This window comes from Cynocephalus volans, chromosome 3 (genome assembly GCF_027409185.1).
Source record: "Cynocephalus volans isolate mCynVol1 chromosome 3, mCynVol1.pri, whole genome shotgun sequence".
Taxonomy (NCBI): Eukaryota; Metazoa; Chordata; class Mammalia; order Dermoptera; family Cynocephalidae; genus Cynocephalus; species Cynocephalus volans.
Window position 1 is genome coordinate 44,695,895 of NC_084462.1, and position 21,573 is coordinate 44,717,467.

The 21,573-nt window shown below is 45.0% G+C and overlaps 1 protein-coding gene across 3 annotated transcripts in view; it reads left to right on the plus strand.

The window, feature by feature from the left end:
• Positions 1-21,573, plus strand: part of IGF1R (insulin like growth factor 1 receptor) — a 274,989-nt gene that overhangs the window by 38,945 nt on the left and 214,471 nt on the right. For all 3 annotated transcript variants that reach the window (XM_063092295.1, XM_063092297.1, XM_063092296.1), the window contains exon 2: positions 13,167-13,712. In XM_063092295.1, the coding sequence (XP_062948365.1) occupies positions 13,167-13,712 (546 nt within the window). The remainder of the gene's footprint in view (positions 1-13,166; positions 13,713-21,573) is intronic.

Consider the following 21,573-nt stretch of genomic DNA (forward strand, 5'->3'; position numbering starts at 1 on the left):
TGTCAGAGTTCTATATAAACTTGAGAATGATGTTGTTCTCAACTGGAACAGCAAAAAAACTGAAGTTCTCAATTGCCATGGAATAACATGTAGATTTTTTGGTGTGTGATCTGAATATCAGCATCACATAAAGAATGTGTGTGTCAGGTCGAGGAGGCTGATTTCCCCGTGACTTGCAGAGGAAAGTTGGAGCTGTGTCTAAGCAAGGAAGGAAAGGTTATCTATTTGAGAGTTGAGATAAGGAAGGGAATGCAATTTAATAGAAACGGGGAGTGACACGCGGCAGTTGCCTGATGAAGTTGAGGTATCGTGTTCTAAATTTGTGAGATCCATCTCTGTCCTCCAAGGAGAACATCGTGTGTGCAGGAAGAGTTCTTGTAGTTGGATTAGACTGTGTTTTCTGTCTTAATTTTTTTCCCCATGAGTTGTGAACAGAAACAAGAATTTGACATTCTGTGGTGTGATTAACTTGTGGAAACAGTACATGCTTTTCAGTGGACTGTAAGGTTTGAAACAATACCATTTTCCGTACCATGTCAGTGGGACTGTTTACATGTGCGTTATGAAATATAAAGTAAAGCTCTGTAAAGCTTTTCTTAAGCTTCCTTTGTTGCCTTTCTTTGAGGCATGAGGGTTGAGAGAAGTTTCCACCCTCGGAGCCTTAGATGAGGTACCCACCTTGGTCAGAGTGCCCAGTGTGTGAGAGAACCGCTCTTTTGTTGATTTGCACCTCGTGGTTGCAGCCTCATCAGTTTTGAGAGATACTTCTGAAGAAGTATTTTCTATTCCAGAATTGTGTGAAGTTGTCTAGATTTAAGCCCAACACTGTCCCCTAATAACTGAGGGATCCCAGGTGGGTCATTGCGTCATTGTTGGCCCTCATTTTCCTTAGCTGTAAAACAGGGCAATAATACCCCCAAAGAGTTATCAGTAGTAAATCAAGTTAGGCTTATAAAATCTCAGAAATGGGCACCTCCACAGAAATCTTTATTACCTGTGTAGGCAGTCCAGTCTGATTTCAGATATATCCAGTTGTGTGTTCTTATATGGAACTCAAATATTTCACCCTGTGTTGGTCCAAGTTCTGTGTCCCCCTCCCCCAACAGGGTCACATAGAGCCCTGCCTGCCCTCCTCCCTGGGGACTCTCGCCTGCTTGTTTCTTTAGTCGTTCCCCAGGAGACGGGATTTCTGGTCCCTCTTCCTTCCTGGCTGTCACTTGGATGCTCTCCCTTTGGCTTTCCTGACTTTTAAAGTGTGGAGACAGAAACAAACCCAGTTTTGGGGGCCTCTTCTCTGGACTCTTACTCTATGAAGTCTCTTAGGAATGGTCTAAGATCGCCTGCCTTTTTTTTTTTTTGGCAGACACAACACCTCATCATCACATACAGAAATTATATCCAATTAAATCTCCTAAGTCTTTTTCACACCTCCTACATTTGTGCATTTCTTTTTTTGCACCCAAGTGTCCAAATAGCATTATTTCCTCTCTATTGCAATTCCAATCTGTTGATCTTTTTAGCTCTTGATTCTGTCATTCAATGTATTTGCCATCTCTCCTGGAAACTTGTCATCCTTGAATTAGATAAACATTTTATCTCATTGTTCAAGTAATTGATAAAAATGTTGAGACATACAGAACTCAAGAGCCTTGTCGCCCTCCACTAGAGACCTTCCTTCGGCTATTCATTACTCAACACTTTGGAAGGTGAACTGCATGTTTACCAAGCTACTCAAATGAGTTCGTATTTCTTCACCTTGTTAACCAGCAGGGCACTGTAGACAAAGTATGTATTCCTGCAGTCTACCACTTAAAAAAAAAATTCTTATTCCAAGAAAGAAAAAAGACACATCTCTAAATCCAGTTACTGTGTGGTTTGTGATGGTTTAGGGTTTCTGTTTCCAGCAGTGTTTTTCTTCTATTTCTGCCTTTGTTTGGTAACACTGCTGGAGTGCAGGTAATGGACTGTTACTACCAGGTGGCTTGGAGGTTAGCTATGACTGGATGTTATCTGGAGCAGAGCAGATTGAGCTGCTTGGGAGAAGAGTATTTAGATGATCCTTTTTTGGGAGCCAAGACCTGGAAGGGCACTGGTTTTGGACATCCTCTCCTGGCAGGATGCTAGGAGTGGCTTCCATGGGTTGCTCTCTGGACTGGTGAGCAGAGGCTTCTGTGGTGCAGATGGAGAAATCCTAAATGCCAAGGGTATCTGGTGATGGTAAAAATTGCAGCATGCCTCAGTGAAGGAGTCAGGGATGCAGACTGGCCTTCAGATGCTTGGATCAGCACAAAGTGGAAAAAATACTCCTCTTTTGTAGGGAGAGATGAATCTGGAGGTGTTAGAGCAGAATAGTAAATGCAGAAGTTGTAGAAGATACAAAGGCCTTTGTAAGAATGGGCATGATCCCTAAAGGGATGCCTAAAGGGCTTCGGGACAGGCTGGAGCCAGGATTGGCCCTCCTTGTTTTGCTCCACCTCATTTTACAAGGCAGGAGCTGTGTTGAGGTAGAGATGTGCCTGGCTTTAGGGAACCCTTGTACACTGCTGGTGGGAATGTAAATTAGTACAACCATTTTGAAAAACAGTATGTAGCTTCCTCAAAAAACTAAAAATAGAACTACCATATGATCTAGCAACCCCACTACTGGGTATATATCCAAAGGAAAGGAAAGCAGTATGTCGAAGAGATAGCTGCACTCCCATGTTTATTGCAGCTCTATTTACAATAGCCACGATATGGAATCAATGTAAGTGTCCATCAGCAGATGATTGGATGAAGAAAATGTGGTATATATACACAATGGAACAGTATTTACCTATAAAAAAGAGTGGCAATATGGATGAGCTTGGAGGACATTAAGTGCAATGAGCCAGGCACAGAAAGAGAAATACTGCATGTCCTCACTCATATGTGGAAACTAAGAAAGTTGGTTGCATAGAGATAGTAGAATAGTGGTTGCTAGAGGATTGGAAAGGGAGTGGGAGTGGGATAGAGAGAGGTTGGTAATGGATACAAAATTAAAGCTAGATAAGAGGAAGAAATTCTAGTATTCCATAGCACTGTAGGGTGACTAAATTAACAGTTTATTGTGTATGTTCTAATAGCTAGAAGAGAGGTTTTCTCTTTTTTTCACTTTTTTTGTCAGCTGGCCAATATGAGATTCGAACCCTGACCTTGGTGTTACAAAACTGTGCTCTAACCAATTGATCTAATGGGCCAGCCCTAGAAGAGAGGTTTTGAATGTTCCCAGCACAAAGAAATGGTAAATGTTTGAGGTGATGGATATGCTAATTACCCTGATTTGATCATTAAACATTTTATACATGTGTTGAAATATCACTTAGTACTTCATAAATATGTACAATTATTGTGTGTCAATTAAAAATAGTAAAAGAAAACACCCACAAACACTCAGTGTTAAAAAAAATTGGTGAAATAGGATGTGGTGCTGCCACAGTGAAGGTTGCAAAGACGATTGGTTGCAGGTGGTTCAGCTTCTGCCCACCTGCCCCACTGCTGCCTGCCTGTAAGGATGTGTGGACTCCTGCTGCGGCCCCCTCTTTGTGTCTTGACATTTCTGGAGGTGCTGGGTGTAGGCCCACAGCCACACCTGGCTTGGGTGGTGTTTTTAAATGCCTGGCCTGTGTGTGCTCTGTCTGTGGCAGAGCTGTGGCTGAACCTGCCTTCTTTCCAGCTGGGCTGTCCTCAGTCCTCAGTAGTGGATGGGCTGCACAGCCGGCCTTCAGCTGTACGTTTACACTAGTGTGACCCACATGAGGGCAGGTTAAAATGCAGCAAAAGCTTTCCTCTATACTTTATTGTGGTAAAATACGTATAACTTAAAATTTACCTTCTTAACCACTTTAACTGTACAGTTTATGAGTATATTCACATTGTTGTATAACCAATCTCTAGAACTCTTTTCATTTTGCAAGACTGAAACTCTGTGCCCATTAAACCTCTACACTAACCTCATATTCCCTCTTTCCCTCAGGCTCTGGTAACCACCATTCTATTTTTTCTCTCTGAATTCGACTACTCTACGTGCTTTATATGAGTGGAATCATATGGTTTTTATTCTTTTGTGTCTGGCTTATTTCACTTAGCATAATGTCCTCAAGGTTCATCCACGTCATATCAAGTGTCAGATTTTGCTTCCTTTTTAAGGCTGACTAATATTTTATCATATGGATACACCACATTTTGTTTGTTTGTCCGCTGATGTACACTTGCGTTGTTTCCATCTTTTGACTGTTTTGTCAGCACCACACTCTCCCAACTGAGCTAACTGGCCATCCCTATATGGGATATGAACCTGTGGCCTTGGTGTTATCAGCACCACACTCTCCCAAGTGAGCCATGGGCCGGCCCCTCATCTTTTGACTGTTTTGAATAATACTGGGTGTGCATCCCCTGTATTTTGTTTGGTTGCTGACCACTGTCAGAATGACCGTTCCCAGACTCTGTATTTGCATCATGTTCATGCCACACACCCGTCAGTGGCCACTCCTTTCCATTGCTTTGTTGGCACTGAGGCTTTGCATCCAGCTGAGGTTGTCCCCTTGGCCTTTTGAGCACCTTCTGTCCCAGGCCTGCCTTTAGTACCCCCTGGCCTGGCTTGCCTTGCCCCTTCCTATACTCCTTAAGGCTCGTCCCTTCCCTTTCTTCTCAATGGTGTAGATCCCTGCCCTCCTAGAGGCCAGCTCCATGCAGTCCCTCTGACCTCAGCAGCCCACCTGCACAGCAGTTCTTCCTCTGAGCTCCTGCCTATGTAGCTTTCAGTTAGTGCTTGATTGCCGCAGGGTGATGCCCTCTCTGGGCATCTGAGATCCGATGTCCTGTCATGTTTCGTATGGCAGCTCTCATAGTAGTTACAGAGTGATTCATTAGTGCATGTGCATCAAGCCCATGGCATTGCCTCTGTGTCAGGGCCACTCCAGGCCATTGGACATGGAGTGAGATGGGCTGCAGGGTCCATCAGGGCTGGCTGCTCCAGGAAGGCAGGAACGTGTTGGTTTTGTTCACTGCTGACTTTCCAGCACCTGGGAAGCACTTAGCACATGGTAGGCATTTTATAAATATTTGCTGGAAGAATGAATACATTTAGTCCCAAACCTCCATCTGAATCATGAGGAAACTGAGGCACAGAGAGATGTAATGACTGACCTCAGGCCATGTGGTGGGTAGTTAGTGATGGAACCCCGAGTTACCTGAGTATTAGCCTGGTGCCCTTCCTCTCCAGCAAAGCCCTGGTAATTCAGGGGGCTACTTTAACACCACATCTGTGAAGAATCACATCACAGGGTAGGGGGGACAGATGAGAGGGACTTCTACACTGATTATTAGCTTGATTAAGATAATGGGCTAACTGAAAAGAGTACAGGTCACTTAAGGAAACTGGAGCATCATAGGGCAAAGTAAAATGCTTTTGAAATGAGGGTGTGAACTGTAACTGGAATGAAGTAATGTGTTCTATAAAACGGAGCTAGTGAGAGGACGGGGGACACAGGGCTGACTTTTATTTAGAACAGTTGCCTGGTTCTGAGCAGAAAATCAAAAATCATGAAGAGGGGAAAGGAAGGCAGAAGGAGCGTGTTTTTGCAGGGCACTTGTTCTGCAGTCCTTGCTCAACTGGGCTGCACGTCAAAGCTCCCCCAGGGCTCCACAGCGCCATCCTCTGGCTGTGCAGCTTGCTGTTTGTAGGGTCAGGGTGCAGTCTGTTCTGCATGGTGGCTCCTTGGTGGTGGTGAGGGTGTGTGACTCGACAGTCTGTGCCCTGGGAAACCTCATAATGAGGTGAAGCTCTGGCTCTCAGAGGGGACCCCCAGAGTGTGTGCTAGTAGGTGGGAGTATAACCAAGGGAATCCAGCCCCTATGTGCTGCTTCATCAAAATTTGACCATCCGTGGAAACTGTGAATAATTAGACAGAATTGTAGGCTCCTATAAGGACGTTTTTAAAATACAGAAACTTAGAATGTTGTACTTTTGGATATTTTAAGATCAGAAAGGCATTTGGAGTAACTGTCAGAGTGGGTAATGTTTATATGAAGATTGAGGAAAACAGTTGTTGCTCCTCAGTTAAAGCAAATAAAGTTTTATTTGCACCAGTCTGTTCGGCTGCAGAGGCTTTAGGTGGAGGGGACCCTGGGGCTTGCGTACCCTGCAGTCTTTAAATTAATTCCCGGTAAAGTTTCCATGTCTTTACTGGAATGGCGAAATATAAACATCTCACTCATCTTTGTAAGTTTTTTACTACATTGTGACACTGTTTTAATGTTCCAAGCCTTCAGGATGGCATTTTATGTGTGCATGCATTTTTAAGTTGTTTATATGCATGACAGAGGTGACTCTTATGTGGGGCAGTAAAGAACAATTTGCACATTCAGATTACACTTAGTTTTTAGTTTCTGTTCTCAAAGTCACCTGTGTACTGGATATCCCTTACATTCTTATGATTGACTTCAGTTACTGAATGTGTCAGGTGGTGGGGACTGCTGTCTGTGTGAAATAGAAATGTGCATATACAGTGTAAACACATTCTCACTGACACATGAAGATAAAAGGCTTAACATGAATTGTGTCTGTTTACACTTACACAGAAAATTCTACTATAACAAACTCTGCAGTATCAGTAGTGTTTGTTATCATAACATTGTCTTTTTTCTCTCCCTCTCGATCTCTGAGGTTTTGGTTAGTTGCAGTCTATTGCAGGGTGAGGCCTAAAGAAATCCACGCTACCTCTTCACTGAGCGCAGTGAGGTATGCTCAAGACCTTGAAGGGCTCAGGGTCAAGGGCTGCAGTTTTGGCAGCTGTGGAAGGATCATGTGGTACTAGGGAGACTGTCTCCACCCCATTTTTCTTCCATGCACTGTTTGGGGGTTTTCTGGTAGCGTGAAGGTCAGATTGAGAAATGCAAGTGCATAGGCTTGACTGGCGTCACATTGCAGATGTAGGTGGATGGGGAGGGCAGTGACAAGTGAGGGGATTAAGGGATTGTTTCCTAGGGCAGTGGGTCTCTCAGGGTGGTTCCTAGACCAGCAGGATCAGCATCACCTGGGCACTTATCAGAAACACAAATTTTCTGGCCCTACCACTTTATGTTTTAACAAGCTCTCTGAGTGGTTCTGACACATGCTGAGGAGTGTACACCCTGAAGTTGGCCTCCTAAGCACTTGTCTCAGTTCACTTTCTAGCATCCATCCTGCTGTGCTCTTGTTCCTCTCCCTGCCACATGTGCTGTACCCCAGGGTTCCCCTGAACTGCCACCAGGCAAGTCAGCTCCAGTTGCCTCCGCAGTGTGTGCTCCTCCCTCTGGCCAGGGCACCCTCCCCCTTGCCCTTCCTCGGAAGACCCTTTTCATCCATCCTTCCTACCCTCTTCAGAGACCCCCTCCTCTTGATCTCCTCAGAGATAGGGAGTCCTGGGTCCCCTTCTCTGCCTTCCCAGAGTCCTGACCATTGATGTATTTAAAACTTTTAGTTCATTTAGTTTGCCGGAGGGGAGGTTACTGTCTTCCCCTTGTGCAAAATCCAGTTACTAGTAAATCATTTCTACTTTTAGAGTGGTAGTGTCTAGAGATACATTTTTGTTGTGCTAAGTTATTGGTTCCAGAAAATCTATTTTAAGAGAAGTAAAGAATTATTGTAGTGAGCCACTGACTGAGACAAAATAAGCTGCTTATATTAACCCAAAGATTTTGTTACATTGCATTTAACCACTAGAAGTAGAGATGGCAATTGGTTCACTAATGTTTTACCTACATTATTTGCCTGTATACATATAGTAAAAGTGTTAATTATGCTTTCTGATATCACTAAAACTATCACATTTTTAAGGAAGAGTTGATTGAAGTTGAAAACAAATGAAAACTTATGATATTCTTTAATGGAATTGCTGACAGAATGGTAGTCAGTTATTTTGTAACTTTCCTCCCCTTTGGTACATTAGTAATATTTAGATTGGTGCAACAAAATGGATAGATATTTTCATTAATCTTTAATGTATGTAGTGACACCACCTAAAGCTAGTTACTGTGGATGGTAACACAAAAATATTCATCTGATCCTTTTGACAGCTTCTGTAGGGTAGGTAGTAGCAGCCCATTTTGTAGGTCAGCAAAATGAGCCTTAGAGATGGGACGTGTCCACTTTAAGGGCAGGAGCCAATAAATGGCATTCAGGATGCAGACCCAGGTTATCCCATTTTTCTTTTTCTAGGACCCCAAAGTTGTGTCTGATGTAGAACATTTAATAACCATGTAATTGTGTTTCTTGTATCGTCTTCCAAATACTTAGATAACGTAGCTTTGGAAGATTTTCTCAGCCAAATGCTGTTCATTAGCCCTTTTCATATTAGCACTTCTTAGGGATTTATTTCCCAAATATGTATAGTTTGTTTATACCATTCACTTAAGTTCTTAGAGCAGAAATTCTGCCTCTTGGTCTTTTATAAAAATACCTAGGAGTTTTTGGGAATAGAGTTACTTTCAATTAGAAAGGCTTTATTTAAAATGGTATCTTAGGGGAAGTGAATTTTACCCCAGGTACCAGGCTGCCAATCACCCCTCCCATCTCCCCCCATGCCTTCCAGCACTCCTGTGCATGGGTGGACTCCATCTGTTTTGGTTCTGCTGTCATTATTGTCACTGGCTTGGGTGACTGCTGCCAAGGCCCACTGTACCCACCTTCCAGCTCCGTCCTTTCTCCCTGCTTGCCTTCGTTTCCATACGCTTCCATTATTCTTTACTAGCTGGTCTGGGATCTCACCTTTCAAAAGTTTGGGGTTTTTTTTTTTTTTTTTTTTGGATCATGCCAATAACTATTGCTTTGAAAAGAGAGAAATGGTATTTTGCAATTTGCTTTTAATCATCAATGAGTAGTAGCAAAGGGTGTGTCTCTCCTTCATGCACTGTATTGGATATTTATTTATGTGTCATTTCACAGCACAAATGAAGCATATTGCATTCTCTTTCCCATTTGTGGCTTGTGCCTTTTGAACATTGTGCTATCATTCATGGTCCAGCTTGGTTTTCATTTTTTTCTGTTTCTATCACAAAACACCCCAAAGACCAACACTGTCAGTCACATAATCTAAAACAGCTGGTTCCCGGGCCCTGCCTCGCACTTTGTGGCTTAGGCCTTGTCTTCTCTTCCAGAATAAGTGGGTAGTTTCTTCTACTTTTTTTCTTTTCTTCTGTAAATGGGGAAAAATGTGTCAAGTGTGGAGACTGCTCTTTAATTTGAAGGAGGTGCTAGTTCCAGCTCTATAGCGTGGCTTCCGTTAACTGAGTGGTCTGCGCTGGCCATGGAGGGGAGCCAGATGGTGAATGGAAGCAGATCTTCCTTGATGTCTGCATTTTGATTGTAGTCTTAAAGTTCAGCGCACTTCAATTATGTGACCACGCTCTTTCATTGGGTACTGAATTTTTGTGATCTTTTGGAAATGATAGCAAATAATACTTCGGAAATGATACCGAATACTTTATAACGTGATTGAACACATGTTGAATGCAATAATGGATTGAATTCAGGTATTCCTCTGTAAAAATTTCTGTTTATTGTTTAAGAGCAAATTAATATACTTAATTTTAAAGGTGTAGAAAGAATACAAATTTTCACGCTGGGCATAGGAAAAAAGCAAAAGCACCCACCTCCCAAAAAAGACTTAGTACCCTTAGTACTCAGTGACATTAATTAAGTCACTGACCTGAAGCTGGGTGAAGATGAAATAGAGAAATGAGAGGTGGAGGAGGGAGGGAAGAGGAGTTGGGGACAGATGGGGGAACTGTTGCAGCTCAGGTGTTTGGGCAAAGCTTTGAGGAGGTGACATTTGAATTGAGACCCATGTGACGAGAGAACAGGGACAGCCATGTGAAGAGGGGAACTTGTTCCAGGCAGTGGAGTATGAGGACAGAGGGAGCTTGGCATTTTGGAGGGTGGTGGCCACAGTGTGCTAAGCAAGAAGAACATGCTAGACGATGAGGGAGAAATAGGCAGGGACGAGCTCCTATAGAGTCTGTCGGCCTGGTGCTGGGTCAGAGATGGCGTTGGTGCGGGGGGGTGGATTGTGGGAAAAGTGTTGGTGGTGGTTCAGTCTGGAGATGACAGCAGCTCAGATCAAAGTTAGCACAGTGAAGACACACACGTGGTGAGATTCGTTTATTCTACACGCGTGTTATATGATGTGTCTACCGTACTCCAGGTACTGTTTTAGGCACTAGAGATGTAATTGTGAACTAAATAGAAAATAATTCCCTGTCCTCCTGGAGCTGCCATTGTGGTGGGAGTGATTGGAGGGGGAGAGCTGGGGCATGAAGCAAGTAGACATGGCCTGAGAGGGAAGCAAAGTGGGTCGAGGAACAGTGAATGGCACAAAAAGGAGTAAGGGGAGGGGGAACGTAATTGTGGAAAGAACAACAAGATTTCCTGCAGGCTTGGGAGCTGGAGCCCAGAGAACTTGTTGCTGGACTGGACATGTGCGATGTGAGGGGAGAAGAGGGTGAGGAGTGAACTTTGATTTTTGACATGAGCAATTCAGAGAATTGGAGTGTCATTGGCCATGATGTGGAAGCTTGTGGGGTGGATGATGAGGGGGAAGGACATTGCAGGGGAGTTGTGGAGGAGGCAGATGTGTGTACTACTCTAGAGCTCAGAGGCATCTGGGCCAGTGACATGCATCGTGGAGTCATCCAGCAAGTGGGTGGCACAGGAGGCCACTTGTCTGGGTGAGATGACAGAGCAAGGAGAAGGCTGTGGACAGTGACCTGCATTTAGAGGTCAGGAAGAAGGAGGGAGCGGCCATGGGTGTGTGGCATCAGGGAAGCCTAGAGCAGGGAGCAGTGCCAGATACCATGAAGGCAGGGGACTGCTGTTGGCTGTGGCAGTTGTTGGGGGCTTTGCTGAGAGATGTTTGGTGTCACTTTGGGGACAGTATCTCAGTCGAAGTGGGTGGAGGCAGGCAGGAGGTGAGGGTGCTGAGAGCTGGACTATTGACAAACCTTGTGTCAAGTTTTACTGTGAAGGGGTCAGTGTCTTGTGTATGTGACCTTGTATGAATGACTTGATTTCGCCAACTCTGTTTCCTAGCCTTCAAAATGATGATGTACCTGGCATGAAGCATTGTTGGGAGTACCATGAGGTGAAACAAAATGACCCATCACAAGCTTCCAGCACAGCCTTTATCTGGCACGTGGTTGTTTCTAGGTGCTGGTTGCTTCCATTCTCTTCTGTCTTAGGGGTGACATTTTTCCATCAGTAAACAAGGAAGTTGGACCAAATGAGGTTTCATATTCTAGGTTCTGAAGTTCTACCCGCTCTTGGCCCCTCTCGATCCCTCCGCTCCCCCTCCCACTGTCTCTGCTCACTTCCCTCCTGTGACTGTAATGCCCAGAAGGACTTCTTTACTCGGCTTTGATTCTGTCCTCCAAAATGCCTTGCTTGGGCTTCTTTCCCATTCAAGAGCCTTGAGAGAGGCCTCATTCCTGTGAGATGAAGGTTCTTGTCCTCATGTGTGGTCCTTTATGACATGGGCTCTACCAGACTCATCTCCCTGCTCTGCATCCCTGACCATCAGATCTGCTGCCTTGTCTCTGGCCTCTGGAACACTATGTTTTAAATCCTACTCACTCTTCAAGAAAGAGCCAGCCAAACTCCCGTGCCACCTCTTGTCTGTCATGCTTAAGTTCAGTTCACATGGGAGTGCGCTTGCACTGTGCACACAACTGGCTACCTCCTGTCTTGTATGACAGTTGCTTATCATGGGTCTCAACTCCTGGCCTTCACCAGGAGCCTCCCCAGAGGGCAGGGCGCTACTTCTTTGCATCTCTCACGGTGTCATGCATGTTGGGTGCTTCAAAAATTAGTGAGTTACACCAATAAGACTTCACTGTGTGCAAAGCCTCATTAGTGGGGTTGGGGATTCTTAAATTCTAAGAAAGGATGGTAACCAAGGTTTACTTGTTTTTGTTTTTGCAGTGTATGTCTAGAATTTCAAAAATAAAACAAAATCTTCCAGTATTAGGCCATTTTAGCAAAAGATTTTAAAATCTTCAAATGCAGTGGCCCAACCATTCCACTTGTAGGGATTTATCTTAAGAAAATAGTCTTGGATATCTGCCAAGAATGTTTACTGGGGTGTTGTTTATAGTGTGCGACACAGGAGGATAATCTAAATGTCCAACAATAAGGGATTGGTTAAAAAAAAAATTATTGTGTATATTCGTACTCTAGTGTTACTATCTCCTTAAAATGATGTAGAAGGATATTTATTGACTTGATGAAATGTTCATATTAAGAGAAGGAAGTATGTTTATAAATACTATATTATTACATGATTTCATTCATCTTAAATTATTTAAAGAGAAAGGATTATTGGTATATGTAGTATTAACATTTATTTTTTGGATGTTGAGATCCTTGATTATTTTTACTTTTTGCTATATATTACCTACCCTTTCTATAGGAGGCATGCTTTGTTGATTAATAAAACATGTAGTAAAGTTGGTATTGTACTCCTCTTATTTATTAAAACACATTTTTTATCTTTTTGTTAAGTAGCTTTTATGTCTACATTCATGCAGCATAGGGGAGTACACAAAGCCACCTGCCTGTGTCAGGCGGTGGCAGAAAACATGGCAGCATGTCTCTTTGAGTCCCCACTTTTCTGGTCCTGGTGACTGTTCTCCAGTGTAGACTATTGTTGGGTGTCCTTCAGGCTGGATGCAGTAGTAAGTTGTGGGTACTTGGCTTCTGAGCTTTTGTTGAGGCATAGGGAGCTGGTGCTCTGCAGAAGGTATGGGGAGCTTGCAGCCTGACAGCTGTGCCGTTAAGAAGGCCTGGGTTGCAACTCTGACCTTGCATACAACCCGGGGTTCTAAGCTTTAGTTTGCACATTTAATGGGGACAGTATTTTCCCACCATCAGTGAATGAGTTGCACAGTGTCTGGCCCAGTATAGGCACTTATGAATGATAGCTAACTGGCTAGCTACTCAGATAGCCAGCTGCCCATACCTCAGGTGAGTCTGCAGTGAAGAATTGAGCCTTATTTCCTCAATGATGATATAGGTTTCCTAAGAACTGACCAGATTATGGGCTGGAACATAGTTTTAAAAATTATTTCTTTCTAACTGAGACCTGTCTTGCCTTTGCCCTCTTGTCTCCCTTCAGTCTGTGGGCCGGGCATCGATATCCGCAACGACTATCAACAGTTGAAGCGCCTGGAGAACTGCACGGTGATTGAGGGCTACCTCCACATCCTGCTCATCTCCAAGGCCGAGGACTACCGCAGCTACCGCTTCCCCAAGCTCACGGTCATCACCGAATACCTGCTGCTGTTCCGCGTGGCCGGCCTCGAGAGCCTTGGAGACCTCTTCCCCAACCTTACGGTCATCCGTGGCTGGAAGCTCTTCTACAACTACGCCCTGGTCATCTTTGAGATGACCAATCTCAAGGATATTGGGCTTTACAACCTGAGGAACATTACTCGGGGGGCCATCAGGATTGAGAAAAATGCTGACCTGTGTTACCTCTCCACTGTGGACTGGTCCCTGATCCTGGATGCGGTGTCCAATAACTACATTGTGGGGAACAAGCCCCCCAAGGAGTGTGGGGACCTGTGTCCAGGAACCATGGAAGAGAAGCCACTGTGCGAGAAGACCACCATCAACAATGAGTACAACTACCGCTGCTGGACCCCAAATCACTGCCAGAAAAGTAAGAATGATGCTGACTGCTGCTTGGTTTCTGCTTCTCTCTTTTCTCTCCTTCTGAATGCATGGGGGTGGGGTGTGGTTTTATTGTATTTAGGACATGGTACACCTGCTGTGTGGAAGTGATTCCTAGTGGGGGTCTTGATTAACTTTCCTTTTGCATCTGGCAACTCCTGGAATGCAGGACAGTGGCATGGCATGCTACATTGTAGAAATAATCCACTGCACTTCTGGGCTGGGAGCTTGCTGACCTTCAGCTTTGGATTCCTGATGAGAAAGGTGACCTGGTGTGCTTGGAGGTCCCTAAGCCATGGTAGCTGGGGGCTGCTGATGGGTCAACTCTTTCATCCCTTCTGTGATATTTTCTGGTATGGCAGGACTTCCTTGGTATGAGTGTACTTGGAATATGGTTAAATAAACAAAAAGTAAAGAGCTAATTCCATCCTGTGAAAGTCATCCTTGGTTTTAGTGGCGAAGTTATGATGTTTAGGTGTCCTGGTTTATGATAGAGCACCTAGCCAAGGTGAGAGACCTCTGAACCAGTTTCCAGGAGTTTGAGGTTCGGGCTGTACTTGCAGGTAGCTGTGTAGTGGGGTGCATTTTTAACCCTCTGGGCTTCTATTTCCTTTTTTTCTACACCTATTTACTGAATAGTTGTAAAAATCTTATGAAATCACTTAGTGAAGGAATTTTGAAAAGTGTTTATTGCTCTTGGGGTCAGGCAGTGGTATTCTAAAGCTTCTCATATAATTATCTGCAGTAAGCTTATTTTCCTTTGAGAATAACCAAACTCTTGCCTTAATGTGATCAATACCTTGAGAGCCAGGTTGTTTGCTGCTAAAATGTGACTCTGGGCCTTTGCATTGTTGCATTCAGCAACGTTTAGGTATATTGGCCAGGAAGGCTCCCCTCGCTGGTTGGAAGTCAGTGTGTTAGTTATAAATAGCTATTATTTAACAGTTGGCTCAGTTAAAGACCCAAGGAGCCCATGTACTCTAGCTAGTCATGAAGAGCCAAGAAATCCCAAATTGGTAGGTTTGCCTAAATCGTGAAGTGTGTGAAGTAAACAAACAAAGGCCAGACCTCACAGGAAGCCCTCGTTTCAGTGCCCCTTAAGCAGGGCTGACGCAGGAAAGAGGGTGTGCTCCCTCTGCCCGCCATACACCTTTGCACTAGGTGTCATTGGGTCAGTGTGTATGTGAATATCTGATTAGTAAGGGTAGGCAGCAGCCAGTGTCTTGAAGAGCTGAGAACCTGATCAGGCCACATTAAGGAACACCGTTGGCTAGAGTTGGAGGAAGGTACTGTGCTAGTCACTTTTGTGATTGATTAAAACTGTCCCCTGTCATTAGGTTACCCACTGGTTTGAGAAAATCACAAAATACATTTTAAAAATAGCCTTGACATTGTTAAGGTGACATTCCGTTATTTTGAAAGTAAGGGCCGGCCCGTGGCGCACTCGGGAGAGTGCAGCGCGGCGCTCCTGCCGCGGGTTCGGATCCTATATAGGAATGGCCGGTGCGCTCACTGGCTGAGCGCAGTGCGGGCGACACCACGCCAAGGGTTGCGATCCCCTTACCGGTCACAAAAAGACAACAACAACAAAAAAAAGAAAGTAAAAGGTGTCATCAAGGGAGGGTAGTGGAGAGACGTTGGGTGCAGTGATGAAGGAGGGTCCTGGTGGTGGCCTTGGATGGGGTCGCCCCTGTAGGATATCGTTGGGCATCTTTAGAATGTTCCTAAGGCAGTCCCATATTATCCCTTAATGGTGATCACATATATGTGTGAAAGTCTTTTGAAAACTCATAAGCTCTGTAGAAAAAGGAGGTGCTATTTAAAAAGTTATTAGGTGGGCCCTTGTTCAGTGATTCACTAGATATCACTTTGGTTTCACTGTGGGTTTTCAGCTGTTTCTGCCCAGCTGCTTGTTGAAGAAGCCTGGGACGGGGTGAGGCCTGAGTTCTGGGTCCAAGTCTCAGAGTGGTAACTGGAAATGAGAAGGAAATTTAAATTGCCTGGCTCGTGGTTTCTTCATCTGCAAAGTGAGGTAGAACCTGCCTTCCTCATGGAGTTGCTGGAAGATTAAAAGGCAAAAGGGAAAGCACCATGAACAAGTAATGGAGGCTTAGAAGTTGGGTCGTGATGCCGGGGGGGGGGGGGAGCTGTTGGCTGGACGCCCACTTCCCGAAAGCCATGCCCAGCAGCTGTCTCCTTGGCCAGGTGTTTCAGTCCTGCTGATGTTTTTCATGGTTTCACAATGGAGCACTTACTTAAAATTGATAACCACATTCAAGGAAATTGTCTTCCTTTCACTCTGTCCTGAAAACTTAGGCATGGGCGTGTTTCTTGGAGGTGTTCTAGTTGAATCAAAACTCTTTCTCTTTGCGTAGATTCCCTTTAGACCTGTGATGTCTGGTGTGGTAGCCACCAGGCACATGCAGCAAAAGATACTTGAATTGTGGCCTGTCTGAATTGAGACCTGCCTTACACGTAAAGTACATACTGAATGTCAAAGACACAGTAAGGGAAAAACCCTGTAAAATATTTCACTAATAATTTTTATATTGATTACATGTTGAAATATAATATTTTAGATAGATTAAGTAAAATGTGTTTTTAAAATTAATTTTATTTATTTATTTATTTAAACTTTTTAATGTAGCTGCTAAAAAGTTAGAAATGACAGACGTGACCAGCATTGTTTCCATTGGCAGGTGCTGCTTTAGCACATTCCTTTTGAGGCCAGGAGTTCTTCCCCTCCTCATCTCTCTGGCTGACTGGCTACTGTGGTGCTGCAGTGTCCCTGCACCTCTCATGCCAGAACCCTCAGGAATTATTGGAGGAGCCAGGTGAAGGGCATTGAGTCCAGACAGAATGTCTACCTTTAGTTCAACATAAGCGTTAAGATGGCCATTTGAAAAGACACGTAGAAGAATCCCATTTGGTATTCTTCTGTTAGCTGGCTACAGAAGTAGGGAGAACATCTGGAGAGAAACGTTAACGGTCTGTGTGAAATTGTTGATGTGATGGAGAAACATTGGGTTGTGTAGTGCTGATCCACAGTTTTTACTTAACACTCTAAACTTTCATGTCATGGCTCTGCTGTGGCTGGCAGCGTAGCAGACAGCCCCACTAGGGGAATTACCACTCTACGACTCTACACACTTCTGTATTTCTCCGTTCTCTTACAATTTGAGGGAAGATTTTATGCAGGCTTGAGTTATTCCTAAAAAGTGATTGACTCTTAAAGAATTGTGTATGGCTTTTTCCTTTCAGTGAGAACATGACTGACGTCCTTCTGACATTTAGCATGGTTGATCCTTCCCACATCATCCTCTTCTGACCTCTTCCTGCCCCTATAGCTGCTGCTTTTCTGTCTGCCTTTCCTCACTCAAGTCATTCTTCAATATTTGGTGGTCTTCTGTCTTAGTCTGTTTGGGCTGTTACAACGAAATACCACAAGCTGGGTCACTTATAAACAATAGAAATTTATTTCTCACAGTTGTGGGGCCTGGGAAGTGCAAGATCAAGGTGGCAGATTTGGTGTCTGTTGAGGGCCCACTTCCTGGTTCATAGATGGCACCTTTTTGCTGTGTTTTCATATGGCAGAAGGGGATGCGGTCTCTCTCAGGCCCCTTTTATAAGGGCACTGATCATATTTATGAGGGCTCCACCCTCATGACTAAGCTCCTCCCAGAGGCCCACCTACTCATACCATCACCTGGGATATTAGGTGTCAACTTATGTATTTAGGGAGACGTAAACAGTCAGACCATAGCATGGCCAGAGTTCCCCCAGCCCTCTTTGTACTTTCTTTGTTCCCATTTCATCCACTGGTACTTCATTGTTCTCCTGTCTCCATCTAGCTTCCAAGTGTCTTCACCAGCCCGGACCTCTTTGAGCTCTAGACCCATGTATTCATCATGTCTAGAGGACCATGGGCATTTTGGAATCTGATGGTTTTCCCTGACTCCTTACTCTAGCTTGTTGTTTTTTCTGTATTCCCTCTTGGACAGGCAGCACTCTTGTTCCCCTACCTCCCGTGTCAGAAATGTGAGTGTCCTTTGGACAGTTCCTTCTCCAGTTGGACACCAAGCCCTTTCCATCCCAAATGCTGCTTCAGTCTGCCTTCCTCCACCCTTCTCTCTGCCCATGCAGTGACATAGCCTCTCTCTAGCATCCCTGCTTTGGCCCTAGAAAACTTTCCAATACACACTTGAGGCTGATATGCTCCCCTACCTGAAGTCCTATAGCAGGTGCCTGTGGGATAGGCCCTCGGCACTCATTGAAGCTCCTTGGTGGTCCACCTCCTGCTCCATGACATGGCACTCTGTGTGCTGCTGCCTCCTGCCCACCTGCAGTGTCCTTGACCCTGGTGCCGCTCTTCTGCGCTAAGCACTGCTGCTCACAGATCTGAGCTCCAGCCTTGCCCTTCCCACCAGAGGACTTTAGGAGTTTTCAGACTCCATTGGGAGCCTGTCTCACAGCACTGGTGGGGAGCACTGTTTGCACAGCTCTGTAAATTCTGGGTGTATCCTCCAGTGTATGACTATTACCCCAGGGGCAAGCCTGGCAACTGCTTAGTGAAGGATTTATTGTCAAGAAGGTGTGTTTTCCCCCTAAGCAGAGACCCGTGTGTAACGGCTGTCCTCGGCAAGCCAAGGGATGTTAGGGTTATGAAATGCGGATGTTTCCTGCATAGTCAGGGTCATTGCTACTGAGGAGCACTGTTACTAAAATGGTCTCCAACTCTAAGTTGGCAGAGAGGATCCACCCTGAGTGGTAGCTCTTTTCTTTCCTGCCATTGTCAGTATGATTCAAGGCTAAAGATGATGGAGAAGTATGAAAATCATCTGAAAGGTTGAAGTATGGTCTGTGAGGCTGTTCGTCCCTTTGTAAGGCAGTGTTGCTGAAGGCCAGCCTTGCTGAGAGTGGCAGAGGTGAATTCTCCAGAGTGCCTATGGTTTTCCTACTTCACAATGAATTTTTTTAAGTGGTGCCTGGTGTTTGCTTGCCATAGAGGCTTTCTGGTATTTGATTTCAGGTATAGACACCACCCCCCCCCCAAATCAACAAAAGCCAAAACCTAAGACCTTACCAGTAGCTACACTTAGTCTCCCAGTACCTTTTAACCCATCAGGATGAACAGTTTGTGGTCTGCTCAAATCGCCCTGATCGCCTGGTGTTTGCCAGGAAATCCACGAAGGCAGCCAGTGACCTGGCTGTGCTGGAAGCTGGCTTAGCTGATGGGGCAGCCTTATTTCAATTAAAAGGATGTTGACGGGGAACAGCGGTCCTGGAGTTTGTTGCTTTTCCTACTGCCTTCAAAATGAGAAACCAGGAAAATAGCAGATTGGAACCTTCGAGTGAGAGGCAGTAAATGGCTCCCTTTATTGACCAAAGGAAAACATTTTACTGCCATCTCACTGATGGAATCAGGGACTTAAAATGAAGGCAGGCGGTATAAAAAAGACAATTCTACATTTTTTTCCTCTACTGTTTCTTGTGTTCTTGTTTATCAAATGCTCCCCACAAGGGCAGTATTGGCATGTGGGGTAGAATTGCTTCCTTTCCCACATGTTCTTACATGTTGCTCTGTCTGGCTCTCCAGGTTAAGGTGGAAGACTTATTAAGCACTGGTAAATCACCTGCTGGATTCGGAGGTGGGGGGCACCATTTCTGTGCTGTGAGACTCCACTCATGTAATTTGCAGTGTTTCGTCTTTACTTTTTTTTTTTTTTAAACTTAAGCTACCCATGAAGACCTTGGACATTTCTGTTATTCCTGCAGGCTTGCAGGCTGCTGGCTCTCTGCACCGCTAAGATAGATCTTGATGCGCACCTGCATTTTCAGATGGGGTCTTGAGAGAGGCTGGGTGGTTCCTGGAGAAGGCAGCAGTCACGTGGGCTCCGGCTAGTCTCATTCCCCTGGAAGTCCCCTGCTCTGGTCAGCTGCTCCCAGAGTGGGGGTGATCTTTATTTAGAAGGGGGTCACGTGTCTCTGGGCCTCATTGCTATGCCTTTTATAGTCAGGCATGGGATTGCATTCTGTTCTCCCTGATCATCGACCCTTGTTACTGAGGTAGTGAAACAGTTTGTGTCCATGTTTCTTTGGGACATCTCTTGTCTACCCCCTCTCTTAGGGCATATGCCTTGTTCCTGAAAGGCTTTGTTCTGGGCTAATTGTCGCCTAATTAAGGTGTCACTCCCTGGGCCCCCTTCAGATGTTAGTTTTTTAATAAGGATCTCATCTTAGAGAATGAAAACCTTTCTGAATGACTCTCTTAAGATGATTTTTGTCATTCCAGGTATTCAGAAAATATCTAGAATCCCTTCATATCTCACCAGTTAAGCCTACTTGTTACAATAATTCTGGTTTCTTCCTACTCCTGAAAAGCCTCTTTCTTCTGTTGCACTAATATTTCTATATTGCCTTGTTGGCATATATGCCTTGTATGCCCATGTGACCTTCTTGACTAGAATGGGGATGACATGAAGCATGTGGGCCCATGGCTAATCTTGTCCTGGATTGTACTGCTCAACTCAAGTGTATAGGGTGGTCCAAAAGTTACGTTTGGCTAGTGGTGGAGTTGGAAGCCATCACTTGGAAATACCCCACTTCCTAGCATATGGTGTGAATCAGGGCCTCAGGCTGTAAAAGGTGAGGTCTCCAAACACCACCCTACGTTGGAAGGTTCGCCTAACTTGGAGGTAGTGAGAGACAGCAAAGGTGTTCCAGGAAGGCTGGTGGGCAGGAAATGGGATTTTTCTGTGACACATGCAAAATTAAACAAAGCGAGCTGTTTAAATCACATTGTGAGTAAAAACTGAAGTGCACAGACGATTGTCAGAGCTTCTGAGGACAAGAAGCCGCCTTCCTCGAAGAAGTTCACCTCTAAACCAGCACCCGTGGTTCCGCAACCAGCACCGCAGTCTCTGGGGTGAGGGGCGTGGGCATGGTATGGGGCAAAGACAGCTGGTCCCAGTGCTGCCTTTCTCACGGACATCACCAAGTCACCTGTCTGACCTGTCCCTCCATTTCTTTTCTCTGAACTAGGAAGCTCACCTTTGACATTTCCTCCAACTCTGAAAATCAGTAACTTACCCAAGGGTTTCTGTTGTGGCTGCAGCCTGGGATGCTGGCTGAAGGTTTTGTGCTTTCTGATCTGTCTGTATGTGTATGTGTCACTTGGCCTCTCTCTCTCTTTCTCTCTTTCTCTCTCTCTTCCCTTTGATGTAGTAGACACAGGCAAGGTATACAGCACTTAAAATTTTCATAATTCATCAAATGGCACACTGATTACTGTGCATAACTTGGGAATCTGAGTTTAGGAAATTGAGAGATCTTATATGGAAGGAGGAACCCCAGGTGGAAATCCAAAATCTAGACCATTCTGGGTGTCTAGTCTGTATCCGCCACTGGCTAACGTGCGACTCGGAGCTGACATAATAACAGGAGCTGGGCTTTTATCTAGTTCCACGTGGCCTTGCTTTTCTGCCTTTGGAAAAGTAGTTCACCACTTGCTGCAGAGCCGTGGTCACTGTTTGAATAGACAGAGGAACAGAGCTGTCCTTGGAACTTGGGGGAAGTGTGAGGGCTTGAGGGAACCGTTGTCATTTCAAGTCAAAGAGCAATAAGGGCTTCTGGGGCCAGTGGAAAAGGGATAGTCTTAGGCAGGGAAGGGTGACTACCTAGGTAACATTGTCACTCCTGCAGGTTCAGCTTGGCTTCTGTTTTGTAGTTCTCAGGGCTGGCCAGGTCCTCACCCCTAATATTCCATGAAATCCATCCCTGACAGTATTGTGGAGTTTGTGTGGGCAGAATCTATCCTCCCATGCCTGCCACAGTCTCTGTTTGACTGGTCT